This window comes from Phascolarctos cinereus, unplaced genomic scaffold (genome assembly GCF_003287225.1).
Source record: "Phascolarctos cinereus isolate Bilbo 61053 unplaced genomic scaffold, phaCin_HiC Scaffold_5;HRSCAF=322, whole genome shotgun sequence".
NCBI lineage: Eukaryota > Metazoa > Chordata > Mammalia > Diprotodontia > Phascolarctidae > Phascolarctos > Phascolarctos cinereus.
This window is the reverse complement of record NW_027555958.1, coordinates 176762813-176778891: the sequence shown is the minus strand read 5'-3', so window position 1 is coordinate 176778891 and position 16079 is coordinate 176762813. Positions and strand designations below refer to the sequence as shown.

General features: G+C 36.6%; 1 protein-coding gene across 1 annotated transcript in view; it reads right to left on the bottom strand.

Moving 5' to 3' along the window:
* Positions 1 to 16079, bottom strand: part of RNGTT (RNA guanylyltransferase and 5'-phosphatase) — a 348213-nt gene that overhangs the window by 246923 nt on the left and 85211 nt on the right. The window contains exon 10 of the mRNA XM_020963066.2: positions 4501 to 4572. Coding sequence (XP_020818725.1) covers positions 4501 to 4572 — 72 coding nt within the window. The remainder of the gene's footprint in view (positions 1 to 4500; positions 4573 to 16079) is intronic.

The following is a 16079-nucleotide window of genomic DNA, read 5'->3' as shown; positions in this document are numbered from 1 at the left end:
TAGAAATGTAAATAGTTTAACCTTATTAAGTCCATTACAATTACTTTTTCATATTTACCTTTTGATGCTTGTCTTGAGTCTTGTAACTGAAAGTTAAATTTCCTATTCAGTTCTGGCTTTTCTTCAGGAATGCTTTACAATCCTCTATTTTGTTAAATATTGATTTTTTTTTTACCCTTGAATGGGGGAAAATTACACTCACTTTTGCATGGTAGGTTATTCTTGCTTGTAATCCCAGATCTTTTGCAGCCTGAAATATCATATTCCAAGCCCTCCTCTGATCCTTTAATGTGGTAACTGCTAAATTTTGTGTGATCCTGACTGTGGCTCCACGGTATCTGAATGATTTCTTTCTGGCTACCTGAAGTATTTTCTTTTTACCTGTGGGCTCTGGAATTTGGCTACAAAATTCCTGGGACTTTTCACTTTGGGATCTCTTTCCAGAGGTGATAAAATAATAAATCAGTGGCTAATTTTATTTTTTAAAGGAAGAAAAAAACAAATTATCAGTATTATAAATGAAATGGGTGAATACACAATCAAAGATGAAATTAAAGCAATTATTAAGAACTCTATGCTAATTAAACTGACAATTTAAATGAAATGTTTAAAAAAACATAAATTACACAGAATAACAGAAGATGATACAGAATACTTAAATAATCCTATCCTAGTAAAAGAAATTGAACAAGCCATAAATGAGCTCCCTAAGAAACCCAGGAGCAGATGGATCCAATAGTGAATTCTACCAAATATTTAAAGAACAATCAATTCTGATACTATATAAACTCTTTGGGAAAATAAGCAAAGTAGTCCTAACAAATTCCTTTCATGACGCAAAGATGGCACTGATAACCTAAACCAGGAAGAGCACATACAAAGAAAAATAGAGACCAATATCCCTAATGAATACCGATCCAAAATTTTAAATAAAATACTTACAAGGAGATTGCAGAAATATATCACAAAGATCATACATTATGACCAGGTGGGATTTATACCAGGAAGGCAGAGCTGGTTTAATATTAGAAAAACTGTCAGCCTAACTGAACATGTCAATAACAAAAACAAGAAAAATTATATGATTATCTCAATAGATGCAGAAAAGGCTGTTGACAAATACATCATTCATTCCTATTAAAAGCACTAGAAAGCAGAGGAGTAAATTGAGCTTTTCTTAAAATGATAAAAGTAGCTATCTAAAGCCAAGAGCAAGCATTATCTGTAATGGGGATAAACTAGGAGTCTTCCAAATAAGATCAGAGGTAAAGCAAGGAACCATTATCACCACTTTTATTCAATAATGTACTAGAAACGATGGTGACAGCAAAAAGACAAGAAAAAGAAATCAAAAGAATAATAGGCAAAAAGGAAATAAAAATATTGCTTTCTGCAGATAATATAGCTTACTTATGGAATCCTAGAGAATCAATTAGAAAACCCATACAAATCCTCTGCATTTCTAGAAATTTCCAACAAAACACAGTAGAATGAGATATAAGGAAAAATTCTGCTTAAAATAGCTACTGACAATATAAAATATTTGAGAGTTTACTTGTCAAGAGACATACTGGAATTATATGAACACAATTACAAAACACTCCTCTCACAAATAAAGACAGAGCTAAATAACTAGAGAAATATTAATTGCATATGGTTAGGTGGAGCCAAAATAATAAAAATGATAACACTATCTAAAGTAATTTACTTATTCAGTGCCATAACAATCATTCTACTAAAGAATTACTTTATAGAGCTAAGGAAAATAATAAAATTCATCAGGAAGAAAAAAAGGTTGACTATCAAAGGAATCAAAGGGGAAAAAAATTTTAAGTAAGGGGGCTTGGCAGTACCAGATCTCAAACTATATTACAAAGTAGCAATCATCAAAATAATTTGATACTGCATAAGAAACTGGTTGATCAATTGGAATAGAGTAGGTATACAATATACAGAGCAAATGAGCACAACTGCTTAATGTTTGATGTATCCAAAGATCCTTGCTATTGCGGCATGAACTCATGATCTGACAAAAGCTACTAGGAAAACTGGAAAGTAATCTGATAGAAAGTAGGCACAGACCAACATCTCAGAGTGTATACCAAGATAAGCTCAAAATTGGTATATGATTTAGAGATAAAGAGTGATATCATAAGGAAATTCAGGGAGCATGGAAAAAGTTACCTGTTAGATTGATGGATGGGGAAGAGTTAATGACCAAACAAGAGATAGATATGTTCATGGTATGCAAAATAGATAATTTTGATTACTTATTAAACTCTTCACACAAGCAAAATCAATACAGCCACAATTAGAAGAAAAGCGAAAAGGGGAGAGGGAAGTGAATTTACAGCAAGTATCTCTGATAAAAGTCTCAATTTTCAAATTTGTGTGTGTGTGTGTGTGTGTGTGTGTGTGTGTGTGTGTGTGTATACGTAAAAAGAAATGAGCCAAACTTACAAAATAAGACCCATTCCACATTTTGTAAATGGTCAAAGGATACGAAAGGCAGTTTTCAGAGGAAGAAATCAAAGCTATCAATAACTCATAAGAAAAAATGTTCTAAATCACTAATAATTAGATATAAAAATAATAACTCTAAGGTACCACTTCACACCCAACAGGTTGGCTAAGATGACAAAAAAGGAAAATTACAAATGTGGGAGAGGATGTGTAAAAGTACTATTCATAGAGCTGTGAACTAGTTCAACCATTCTGGAGAGCAATTTGTTACAATGCCCAAAGGGCAATAAAACTGTGCATACTCTTTGACCCAGCAATACCACTACTAGATTTATATCCTAAGGAGATCAAAGAAAAAGGAAAAGGACCTGTATGTCCAAAAATATTTATAGCAGTTCTTTTTGTTGTGACAAAAAAACTGGAAACTGGGGAATGTTTAAACAAGTTGGGGAACATAACTGCGATGGAATACAGTTATGCTATAAGAAATGATAAAGGGCATGGTTTTAGAAAAACCTGGGAAGATTTATATAAGCCGATTCAAAATTAAATAAGCAGAACTAGGAGAACATTATACACAGTAACAGAATTACTATACAATAATCAACTGTGAAAGACTTGGCTACTCTGATCAATACAGTGATCCACAACAATTCCAAAGAGCTTATAATGAAAAATGCTATTCACCTCCAGAGAGAAAACTGATGAACTCTATGAGTGAAAAATGAAGCATATTTTTCCACTTTTTAAAATTGCCTTTTTTGTCAACATAGCTAATTAAGAAATAGGTTTTGCATGATTTCATATGTATAGTGGGTACAGGGTTTAGGGGAAGGATAGAATTTGGAACTAAAAGTAAAAAATGCTTCATTTTTTTTAAGTAAGCTCATGGTGGGTGCTGTAGCCTGTTTCTTACTCAATCTAAATGAAAATACTTATTGTACAAGTATCAAGCACATAGCACTAAGCTCACCAAAGGCCATTCAATAACTAGGACATGGCCTTGACTAGTATAGGCACCCAATAATTTTTTTCATTGAATTGAATCACATTTGATTAATTCAAAAGCTTTTATTTAACTTTTGGTTGCATTTACTCATTTAATCAAAGCTTTACTACTGGTGCTGCTAAACAGCATATTCTGGTTTGAATTTCATAATTTTCTCACCTATTAAATGTGATGATAAAGGTGCTAATATCTCAAAAAATTAAATCACATGCAAGAAAAAAGAAATTCAGATAACGAATAATAATCAAAAGCAGACCAATTCTTGTGTTGTTTTTTTCCCCTCTTGTAGCAAAGACACTTGTGTATTAATTACTTCTATTAACTAGTTATGTTTCTATTTATAAATTATAAAAAATGAAATTTGGGAGAATTCTTTAAGTCAGCTCCTTACTTTTCCTAGGATTGAGAAACAATGTGATAATGGAGAGCCAGCATTTTAATCAGGAAGAGCTGGCCTCAAGATCAGTATCTGACTCATACTGCCTATGAGACTATAAAAAAAGTCACTTAACCTCTCAATGCCCCAGAATACTTTTTAAGACTTTATGCTGCAGAACAGCTGCCAATGTTTATTGGCAGAAGGTGTTTCCTCATTGGAACTTCCATGTAGTATTGAAATCAAAGGTCTACTCAAAATAATAACATATTTAACATTTAAGTTACAATCTTACAGGGGTGCAATATCCTGGAAAGGCATATAGAAATTAAGCATTTTCATTCCTGCATTCTGATTTTATCTAATATGAAACCCAGAACATTAAATTCCCGTGAAAGTCATACATTTACTAGAAAAGAAGATTATTTTAAACTATTGGAAAAATATAAGACCTCTGCATTTGTTCAAGAACACTGTTTTAAAAAGAAGAACTCAAGACTTGAAGTTTCATCTAATACAACTTCTCAGAAATGCTAACAGCTTTCTCAGCTCAATTATCTGCAAGAAATATTTTCCAACTTAAATACTGATTATTTTAGAACATCTTAACTTTTAAAACAAAAACAGTACATAAGTTTTTAGAGGTACTTACATTAAATTTAATTATGTCGTATATCAAGTACCGAGGAACGACCTGTCCATTTACTTTGTCAACAATCATTTCCTTTAAAGAAGAAAAAAAAAACTTTTTATAAAAATAATTTCATGTCTATTTTTTAGTGTATTAGAATGATAACAGTTTCTCATCACATATTAAGTTCACTAAACTTCTATTATCATTAGATAAAAGAAAAAACATTTGAATTTCAAAAAAACATTTCTAAGAAATTTAACTCTATCATAACTTTTTTTGTTATAGATATAATTAGTTAGGTCTTAAATCCATGAATAAGGTCAAATGGTTAAAGAGCAGTCCTAATGAGATCTTGATCAAAGGTTCAATACCTGACTTGTCAAATTTTATATTATTCTTTTTCAAAGCCCTGACTCAGCAGACATCACAGGACCCTGATCAAACATTTCTTAATCCATTCAATAGCAGGTAAATTCCCAGTTCTGCTTGCCTTTATACTAGTGATTCAGTTCACATGCTCTAAATGAAAATCTTTTTTTTCCTCATCCTAATTCTCCCCAAATTGTCATCCTTGTTCACACCTCCATAGCCCATAGCCCCTTCTGCCATCTCCCAGTTTCATGTGCCGCTAGAATCTTCCAATCTACTGTTAACTCCCCTTTATCTTTGATATCTTCACTTCAATTTTTTTCCAACTTCCTTTGTTATCAAAAACCTCACTCTCTCCAGAAGATAACACACCAATGTCCACTCTCTTCAGTAATGGTTGAGCCTTCTCTCATGTCCTCATCTCAAACACACAGGGCAAGAAGGAAGCATAAGGTATACTTCTTCCTCTAGACTACCACTTTTCCTTTATCACCATCATTCAGGAACTTCTCTTTTGAAGTTCACACCGACCATATTCAAATTTTCATTGCTATGTTCAAACAGCTTCCTAGTCATTTTCCTTCTTTTGTCAAGGTGTTCATTATCTTACTCATGATCTTCCCTCTCTATCCAAACCCCTGCTCTCATATTTGTAATTTTAATATGCATATCTCATCCTGAATACAGAGGCAGGCTAGTTCATCAGTCTTCTCAGTTCCCACGACCAAAATTTTCACTTTATCTCAGCCACACATAGGAAAGATCATATCCCTAATCCCATCATCAATGATAACTGTGATGCCTTAGTGATCCAGAAACCTGAAATTCCTTTCTATCTTTCCTTTCTATTACCTAACTTATCTAAGACTACCTCCTCATAAAACTATTCTTTGTTCTCATTGTAACCTCAATTCTTTCCAAGCCTCTCTATTGTTTCTATCTCCTATGCCACTTCTTTCTTCTCTTCTAGTTTAATGAGAAATACATTTCCTAAGCTACTCCATATATTAAAATCTTCATCCATTCTCTCCTTTTTTCTAGGTCCTAAGAAAGAAGTGGCCCTTTTCCTTGCCAAAACAAACCACCAATTTCTGCTGTGATCTCATCCCTTCCCATCTCTCTACAAGTCTGCCCCTTTAAATAACCCCTCTTTTTCTCATCTTAAATCCTCCTTATCACCTAGATTACTCCTACCTACAAACTTGCCCAAGTCTTGACCCTTTCAACTCCTCAAGTTATCCTATATTGCTCCTTTTCCACAACTCAACTCCCCAAAAGGGTGTGTTTCATTTGTTGCCACCATTTTCTCAGCTCCAACTAGCTTTTTACAAAGGGGTGACTCTTGTAAATATAGCTTCCTACTATCACCACTCCACAAAAACTGCTTTCCGCAAGGTGACAGACAATCTCTTGCCTACTAAATCCAAAGACCTCTATTAAAGTCTTCATTCAATTTCACCTCTCCACACTTTCTAGTACTGTTAACCACACACTTCCTGCAGGATGCTTTCTCCTCTCTTGGTTTCTATGACAATATTCTCTCTCAGTTTTCTGTCTATCTAAAAACTTCCAAGTCTCCTTTGCAGGATCATCAATTTTCCCAGTATGAGTAGACATCCAACAAGGCTTTGTTCTGGACCTTCTCTTCTCTGTCTACTCATCAATTCCTATCAAGTCAATTATCATCTCTATTTAAATAAACCCAAATCTATCTATCCATCCATATGTGTGTGTGCCAGCTGCCTACTGGTCATCTCCATATGGCTATCCTACCAATTTTTTAAACTTAACATGCCTAAAAGAGAACTAAATATGCATGTGTTACTCTGAACACACAGGGTTTCTCCCACTCATTCGAAAAATATAAATGGAAAAAACAACAGTAAGGCAATTAAGACTCATTAAAGCAATAAGGCCATCACTGAAATACTCAAGTAAAAGACCAGATTGTGGAGTGGACTGGCTACTGCTCACTGTTCTAAGCTAACTAACAAGGAAGTACAAGTAAGACCATGTTAGGAGATGAGGATTAAAGGCAAATATGAAAGCATTATTAGAAGCATGACAAAAGCAGACTAAGGCAAGGGGGGGGAGTTCATATTCTGCATATGCTGATAGAGATATTAAAAAGGAAAGCGGACAGATTCTCTCTATTTAAGGGCCATTCCAGGACTGAGTAGGGCCAGTTTGCTACTTTGTAGCAGACTAACTATATGGGGTCTCTTCTATCATGAAGGGGATGATTTGGCTTTACATTACTCCGCCTCAAACTAATGGCAGGAACAACCAAGTGCTATGTACAAAATACAAAAGTGAAACAGCCCTTGCCTTGAAGGAGCCTTTTTTTTTATGAAAGCAAGAAGTATAGATGACCTTTTCTGGGAGTTTAGTTATGAAAAGGAAAAAGCAGGACAGGATAACTTGAGTGGAAGAAAGGACCATGAAATTCGATACCCTATATCTTCTTATCAGAGATCCCATTTTAGCACTAAGGAAGTAGGAAAGGAAGGGTGTTTGTATAGCACTTACTATGTGTTAAGTTGTTGTATTTTACAAATATTATCTTATCTCATTACAACTCTGAGGAAGGTATTATTATCTCTGTTTTACAACTGAGGAAACTGAGGCAAGCAGATGTTAAATGATTTGCCCAGAATCACACAGTTAGTAAGTGCCTATGCCCAAATTCAAATTCAGGTCTTCCTGACTCCAGACCCAGTTCTCTAATCATCATGCTACCCAGCTGCCTAAGTAAAAGTATGGGCCCAACATCACAGGATAAAATGGTGACTTTGCACTAAACTTCAAGTGGAGAAGCCAGAAGTGAACTGTTATTAAAGAGTCAAATAAAATAGCTTTTAAGAGGCCAAGATTCACAAAAGAGGTAAAATTGGAAGCAGCAAATTATTAATCAGCAATCATTACATTCTTTTTCCTTTACATGTGTATCACTGTCGTACTAATAGCCTTCCAACACAAACCAAGTGATATAAAATATGTGATATAAAGATATAAACTGTGAGTCTGTACAGACTTGTATAATTAAGTTAGTGAGACATAAGGATAGATACCTTTCCAAGTTCCTTAAATAGATACTCTTGGGAAGTGATGTCCCTTTATTTTTCCAATATCAGAATAAATTAATGAACTGAGACAATGTCCCAAGTGTCAACTGCCTGAAATACATTGCTTTCAATAAAGGTAACAGCTCATATTTACAGAGAAATTTAAAGTCTGCAAAGTGCTTTACCTACATTTTCTCATTTAAACATCATACGTCTTCAAGGCTTATTTGCTTGAAGTTATTAAGTTTTGAAAACATTAGCACATGGAGCTTATTTATCTTTTATTCAAATAAAGTTGACAGACTTGAAAAGAATATTAAGCATTTTCACCCACAAACAAAAATGCAACTAAGACCAAAGAGAAGACATTTTCTTTGCCTTCAGGAAACATATAATCCAATCGTAGAAACAAGCAAACACAAATACCTAAAAACACACAAACCAGTGTTTGACATGTACCATCACTTTAAAAGTTCATGTTTATTAACTAATATTCCATAAGCTTTTACTTCCTCCTGGGTATTGTGCCGCAAGTCGGCAAACAGATATTAGGTATACAGCGGTGTCTTACTCATCGCCATAAGGCTAGCAAACAGCAAGGCCATGATTTAAAACCAAGTCTCTGGATTCCAAATCCACACATACACCCTTTTGTGTACGTGTAAATATAAATACTTATATTTACAGTGTAACATTCTAGACAGCCACAGCTATCTACATATACAGGGGACAGCTAATCAACATGCATTTATTAAATACCTACTATGTTTCAAGTTGCTTAAGAGCCAAGAATACAAAGACAAAAATGAAACTATCCATGCCAAATCAAAAGCCTTATATCCTATCAGGGGACAGAGGTGTACTTATATAAGTATACAGAAAACAAATACAAAGTAATGGGGAGTGGGGGAGTCTAAACAACAGAGGAGAGGCAGGGTGTCAGGAAAGGCTTCCTACTGAAGATGGAACTTAAGCTTTGCTTTGAAGGAAACAAGGGATTCTAAGAGACAAAGGTGAGAAAGAAATACAGTTCAGTCAAGGGAGACTGTACAATGTCATGAAGATAAGAGATAAAGACAAAAGACAGAATGCTATGTGTGAGGAAAGGGAAGAAGACTTATTTTAAAGGACTGTAGAGTGTGGGAAAGGGAATAATATACAATAAAGTTGGAAAAGTAGGTAGAAGCAGGTTGTGATGGGTTTTAAATGCCAAACTAAAGAGTTTATATGTGATTTCAGAAGCATTAGGTAGCCACAGAAGTTTATTTAATAGGGAAATGGTATGGTCTGACCACTTTAGCAAATTACTTTGGCAATTATGTGAAGGATGGATTGGAGCCTTCAGGCAGGAAAACAAAGTAGAAGGCTACTGCAATAGTCCAGACGAGGTGATGAGGGTGGGAACTATAGTAGTGATGATGTTCATAGAAAGAAAAGGATGTGAGAAAGATGCAGAACCAACAGTTTTTTCAGCGATTTCTAGGAGAATATGCTATTTTCTCCTTCAGGTTTTGGTGTATAACATTCCCCACACATACCCAGTTTTCTTTTTGTTTTTAGTTAAGAAAAATAATTTATTTAAATAAAAATTCACTGAAGTTGCTTTTCATTTCTTTCTTTTCCAAGAAGACATACTGTTCATTGCTTTACCTGGTGCATATATATATCTTGATGGGCTTTTGGTGAATGGCATCTGAGAACACACTCAAACAGATCTTTGGCTCTTAAACAACAGTAACCGCACCCAGGAACTTGCACCTGTACTTTTTCTTGACCTTTACCATCTTCCATTTCAGATAATAAGTCTGTTTTTAGCTGAGTACCAAAGAGAATCTTCATTGCCCTAATTCTTGAACCCTTCAGACAAAGGCTTGTGCCCACTAGGAACCAGAGACCTTTTTTGCATAGCATGAGCCTCCTGTTAAGTTCATTTTCTTGAAAATTCAGGTCACTCATGGTTTCATATGTCAGTTTCCAGTGTGGCTGGGATGGACTTTTCAATCCACTAACACCAAAGACAACTTAGAAGGTCAGTGGGAAAACTCTGTTTCTGCTGCGGTGAGAGAGGAACTCCGGGTCTCAGCTCCAGATCCCAAGCTCAGCCCCAGGCGGCAGCTGCCTAATGAGCTTCCGGCCCACAGACTGAGGGGGAATCTAGTGGCTGATCAGAGGGGGATTGCAGGGATCTCCCTGCTGGTACAGGATTCTCTTGCTTTGCCAGTGCTTAGATCTGGGTCACAGTTCGGGGTGGAGGTCCTGGGGTGAGGAGGTGCATTGGCCTGGTGGAGCTTTGTGGCTGTGACAGGAAATCCTTCTCACAATTCCAAGACAGAAAAGAGTGCCTGAGGTCACTCAGATCACAGCACAGGCCAGGAAAGGAGTAAACACCTTGCCCTTGATCATAGCACCTTGGAAGAACTGAAAATTTACAGGTCCCTACAAGTATCTCTGAAAAGAGCTGCACAAAACCCTGGAGCTTGGGAAAGTACATTCTCCACACTGGAAAGAGACTCCTACCTTAACAAAGAGTTTATAACTCAAGTAATTGGCTGGGATCATGAGCAAGCAGCGCAAAAAGAGTCAGACTATATTACCTTACTTTGGTGACAAAGAAGATCAAAATGCACAACCAGAAGAAGACAACTAAGCCAAAGCTCCTACATCCAAAAAGCCTCCAAGAAAAATATGAACTGGTCCCAGGCTATGGAAGAGCTCAAAAGGGATTTTGAGAAGCAAGTAAGAGAAGTAGAGGAAAAACTGAGAGTGATGCTATAGGGGACCCAAAAAAATACTGAAGAAAATAACACCTTAAAAAATAACCTAACCCAAATGGCAAAAGAGGTCCAAAAAGCCAATGAGGAGAAGAATGCCCTAAAAAGAAAAATTGGCCAAATGGAAAAGGAAGTCCAAAAGCTTACTGAAGAAAACACTTCCATAAAAATTAGAATGGAGAAATTGGAAGCGAGTGGCAATTTGAGAAATAAAGGCACCGTAACACTAATCCAAAAGAATGAAAAAATAGAAGAGAATGAGAAATATCTCACTGGAAAAACAACTGACCTGGAAAATACATCCAGGAGAGAGAACTTAAAAAGTATTGGACTATCCAAAAGCCATGATCAAAAAAAGAGCCCAGACATCACCTTTCAAGAAATTATCAAGGAAAATGGCCCTGATATTCTAGAACCTGAGGACAAAGTAGAAATCGAAAGAATCCACTGATCACCTCCTGAACGAGATCCTCAAAGGAAAACTCCTAGGAATATTGTAACCAAATTCCAGAATTCCCAGGTCAAGGAGAAAATATTGTAAGCAGCCAGAAAGAAACAATTCAAGTATTGTGGAAACACAATCAGGATAACACAAGATTTAGCAGCTTCTACATTAAGGGTCCGAGGGCATGGAGTATGATATTCCAGAGGGCAAAGGAGATAGGACTACAACCAAGAATCACCTACTCAGCAAAACTTTCAGGGTAAAAAAATGGTCACTCAATGAAACAGAGGACTTTCAAGCATTCCTGAAGAAAAGACCAGAGTTGAATATAAAATCTGACTTTCAAATACAAGACTCAAGTGAAACATGGAAGAGGTAAACAGGAAAGAGATATCATAAGAGACTTATTAAGGTTGAACTGTTTACATTCCTGCAGCGAAAGATGATATTTGTAACTCATGAGTCCTTTGTTAGTATTAGGGTAGTGGGAGGGAAAAAAATTATACATATGTATACACAGGTAGAGGGCACAGGGTGTTGAAGATGAAGGGGTGATATCAGGAAAATAAAATTAAGGGGTGAGAGAGAATTATACTGGGAGAAGGAGAAAGGGAGAAGTAGAATGGGGTAAATTATCTCACATGAAACAGACAAGAAAAGGCTTTTACAGTGGAGGGAAAATGGGGGATGGTGAGAGGGAATGAGTGAATCTTATTCTCATAGGATTTGGCTTAAAGAGGAATAACATACACAATGGGGTATGGAAATCTATCTTACCCTACAGGAAAATATGGGGGGAAGGAGACAAGAGAGCAGGGGATTGATAGAGGGGAGGGCAGACTGGGGGAGGGGATAATCAAAAGCAAACACTTCTGAGGAGGAACAGGGTCAAAAGAGAGAATAGAATAAATGGGGGGTAAGATAGAATGAAGAGAAATATACTTAGTTTTTCACAACAGGACTACTATGGAAGTGTTTTGCATGACTACACATCTATAATCTATATCGAGATGCTTGCCTTTTCAATGAGAATGGGTGGGGAGAGAGGAAGGGAGAAAATTCGTATCCCAAAGTTTTAAAAACATATGCTAAAAACAACAAATAAATAAATAAACAAACAAACAAATAAATAGATAGATAGCATTTTTTTTAATTTTAAAAAATAGAGTGACTGGGATGCTGCTAGGAGACTGTTGTTGTTGCTATTTACTTGCTTTCACTCATATCTGACTCTTCATGACCCCATTTGGAGTTTTCTTGGCAAAGATATTGGAGTGGTTTGTTATTTCCTTCTCTAGCTCATTTTACAGATGAGGGCAAACAGGGTTAAATGACTTGCCTAGGGTCACACAGAGAGGCCAGATTTGAGCTCTCAAAGATGATTTTTCCTAATCCCAGGACCAGCACTCTATCCACTGCAACACCTAGCTGCCCCACTGTGAGACATACTCAGTTAAGGTAACACAAACAGCATTCAATACTAATGGGCTTTATAGCTTTTTTAAATCTAATTTTTAATGATGTGGTTCTATCTTTTAATTACACTTCTTATACAATGTTGAAGAAAATGCTCAAAAATTCCAATGTAAGATTTATGGTAAGCTCAAGTCTCACAATACTCTTTAAGGTTGGACACTATCAATGTTGTACAGATGTGAATATCACACACTTGACTTAGCAGTTTGGTCTAGAAATCACAAACACTTATGCTAAAGCACATACTGTTTTCCTTGATTAGTTTTTCTACTTTTATTACAGCTTTATAAGCATAAGTAAAATTGTTTAGTCATGAAATGGAAAGAATGATGGACAGGGGAGACAGGACATCGTGTGACTACAGAAAAGTGAGCATCAAATGAATAGGCTCCAAGAAATAAATAAAACTTAAAGAAACTATTGAGATAAGATAGGACCATTTTTAAAGGGAATTGGAAGGGAAGTATTTATAAGAAAGCAGGATGTCATAGTGGACAAATCATGTGCAGGGAAGGAAAATGTGGAATTTGGAGTCATGAAGATCTAACTTTATACTACCTCAGTTAAGTAGGGCTATTAAGAGCATACAGAATAAACTACAAGTAATGTCACAGGGAATGCACTAGAATTAAGGGGGATCAGGAAAGGATTCTGGAAGAAGTTAGAATTTCAACTGGGATTTGAAGAAACCTTAAAGAAATCTCCTTGAAAGAAGAAGGAGGAAAAAATTCCAAGTATAGGGGAGAGCCAGTAAAAATGCAGGGAGTCATCAATAGAGTACTATACAAGAAGCAGCAAAAAAGCCAGTGCCACTGAATTGTAGAATACGTGGAGGGGAGTAAATTGTAAAAAGACTCGAAAGGTAGGAAGGGGGCCAGGATATGAAGGGCTTTAAAAGTTAAACTGAATAGGAAACCACTGGAGTTTACTGAATAGGGGAGTGACAAGGTCAGGCCTCTAATTTACAAAGAACTTTTTGAAAGCTGAATTGAGGATGAAGTAAAGGTGGGAGATATATGAGGCAGGGAAAACAACCAGGCTATTGTAATAGTTCAGGAATGAGGTGATGAAGGCTAGACCAGAGTGGTGGCAACGTCAGAGGAGAGAAGAGGAAATATATGAGAGGTATTGCAAAGGTAGAACTGACAGCACTTGGCAATAGACAGGGTAATATGAGGGTAAGAGTAGAGGAGTCAAGGATGGTACCTCCTTCGTGAGCCTGGCTGTCTGGGGAAGTGACAGTATTCTCAAAAGAAATAGGAAAACTTGAGAAGAAAGAAAAAACTGAGGGAAAAGACAATGAGTTCTACACTGGACAGCTTGAGTGTAAGATGTCAACTCAACATCCAATTGGATATGTCCAAGAGGTAGTTGGAAAAAGGAAACTAGGTAGAAAGGGAAAAGTTAGAGTTAAAGATATCTAGGAATCATATGCATAGTAATGTCAGTTGAAATGAATCCATGGTTGCTAATGAAACCAGGAAGTTAATAGGAGAGAGAGAAAAGAAAAGAGAACCTTCCCCAAAGCCTTAGGGAACAGCTGTGGTTTTCCAGATAATATCCTAGATTAAGATCCAACAAAAGAGACTGAAAAGTGATCAGATAGGCAGAGGAAGAATCAGGAAAGAGTAATTTCCAAAATCCTAAAGAGAAGAGTATCAAGAAGAAAGTAACCAGCGGTGTTTAAAGAGAGGTCAAGAAGAATGAAGATTGAGAAAGGGCCTTTAGATTTGGCAATTAGGAGATCACTGGTACCTTTGGAGAGAGAAATTTTAGTTGAATGATAAGGTCAGAAGCCAGACTGCAAAGTGTTAAGAAGAGAGTAGTGGAAAAGTAAATGGAAATCATAGATTATTTTGAAAGCATGGATACAAAGGAAAGGAAGAGAAAAAGCAAAAGAGATATTGGATAGCAGAGGAGGTGGACAGATCTAGTGAGGGCTGAGAAGGACATAGGTATGTTTGTATGTAGTAGGGATTCCGCCAGGAGACAGTGAGAGACTAGTGAGAGAGTGGGAATAATAGTATGGTCAATCTGCTAGAAAAGACAGGATAAAAGGGGGTCACAATGTATATGTGGAAGGCTGCGTGCTAGTACCTTCCCTGAAAAACATTACCTTATATATATTTTGTACAGGTATGGTACATACACATCTATTCTCTCACAACAGAACAAGCTCCTTTAGGCAAGAATTGCTTCATTTTTGTCTTTGTAACCCTAACAACTAGCACAGTGGCTGGCACACCGTAGGTCTTTAATAAGTACTTATTTATTGACTAATTCCCTCATGAAACCAGACAACTCTCAATTTACCCATGGTTTAGAACAGAGAAATGTCCCAGTATCATTCCAACCTGGCTGTTCTCCTAGACTTATTACTGTTTCCAGAAACTAATCTTCTTATAAGATCACAACAATTCTAAAACTCACATCTCCTTAGTCCCTTGCCCCTACAGCCCTCCCTCCCCCTGACTTGAGAAGAGAGGGTGGTATGAGTGGGAAGGAAGAGAAGAGGGAAGCATGGATACTCTTTCCAGATCCTCCTTGAAGGGGAGGAGGTGCTGAGGGCAGTAATCTCATTATTTCCCACCTGGCTGCTCTCCTCGACTTCATCACTGTCTCAAGAAACTCATCTTTCTATAAGATCATATTAATTCTGAAACTTATACCTCCTCAGTATCCCTTGCCCCTGGGAACCCTCCTTCCCTTCTAATTGTAAAGGGTGAACATTTGGAGAGCTCCTCCTAGATCCTTTATTAAAGGAGACAGCCCATGTAGGACTTAATCATACCCCCACCTAAGCATCCTCCTTCCCTCTACCCTCCACTTTTCAGCTTTTTTATGTGTGTGTCTTCTCCAATTAGACTGTGAGCTTCTTAAAAACACAGACAGGGGCAGCTAGACGGTGCAGTAGATAGAGCACTGGCCCTGGAGTCAGAAGGACCTAAGTTCAAATCCTGCTTCAGACACTTATTAGCTTACTAGGCAACTCACTTAATCCCGATTGCAAAGACACAGTCTTTTGCCTTTCTTTGTATACCCAGTGCTTTAGACTAAATCTAAAGATGATTCAAGAATACAATTTCTATTTATGGAATCTTTGTAGGACTATTTACCCATTTGAATCCCAATCTCTTCTGTCCAGAACATCAAGGGAACTAATAAAAAGAAATGCTAGGGAAGGTGGTCTAGCCATACCAGATCTTAAATTGTTTTATAAAGCAGCAATCATCAAAACTACTTGGTACGGGCTTAAGAAAGAAAGTGGTGGATCAGTGGAATAGGTTGGGTACACAAGACACAGTAGTCAATGACTATAGTAATCTACTGTGTGATAAATCCAAACACCCCAGCTTCTGGGATAAGAACTCACTATTTGACAAAAACAGGTAGGAAAACTGGAAAAGTTTGGCAGAAACTAGGTATAGACCAAAATCTTACACCCTATACCAAAATAAAGTCAAAATAAGT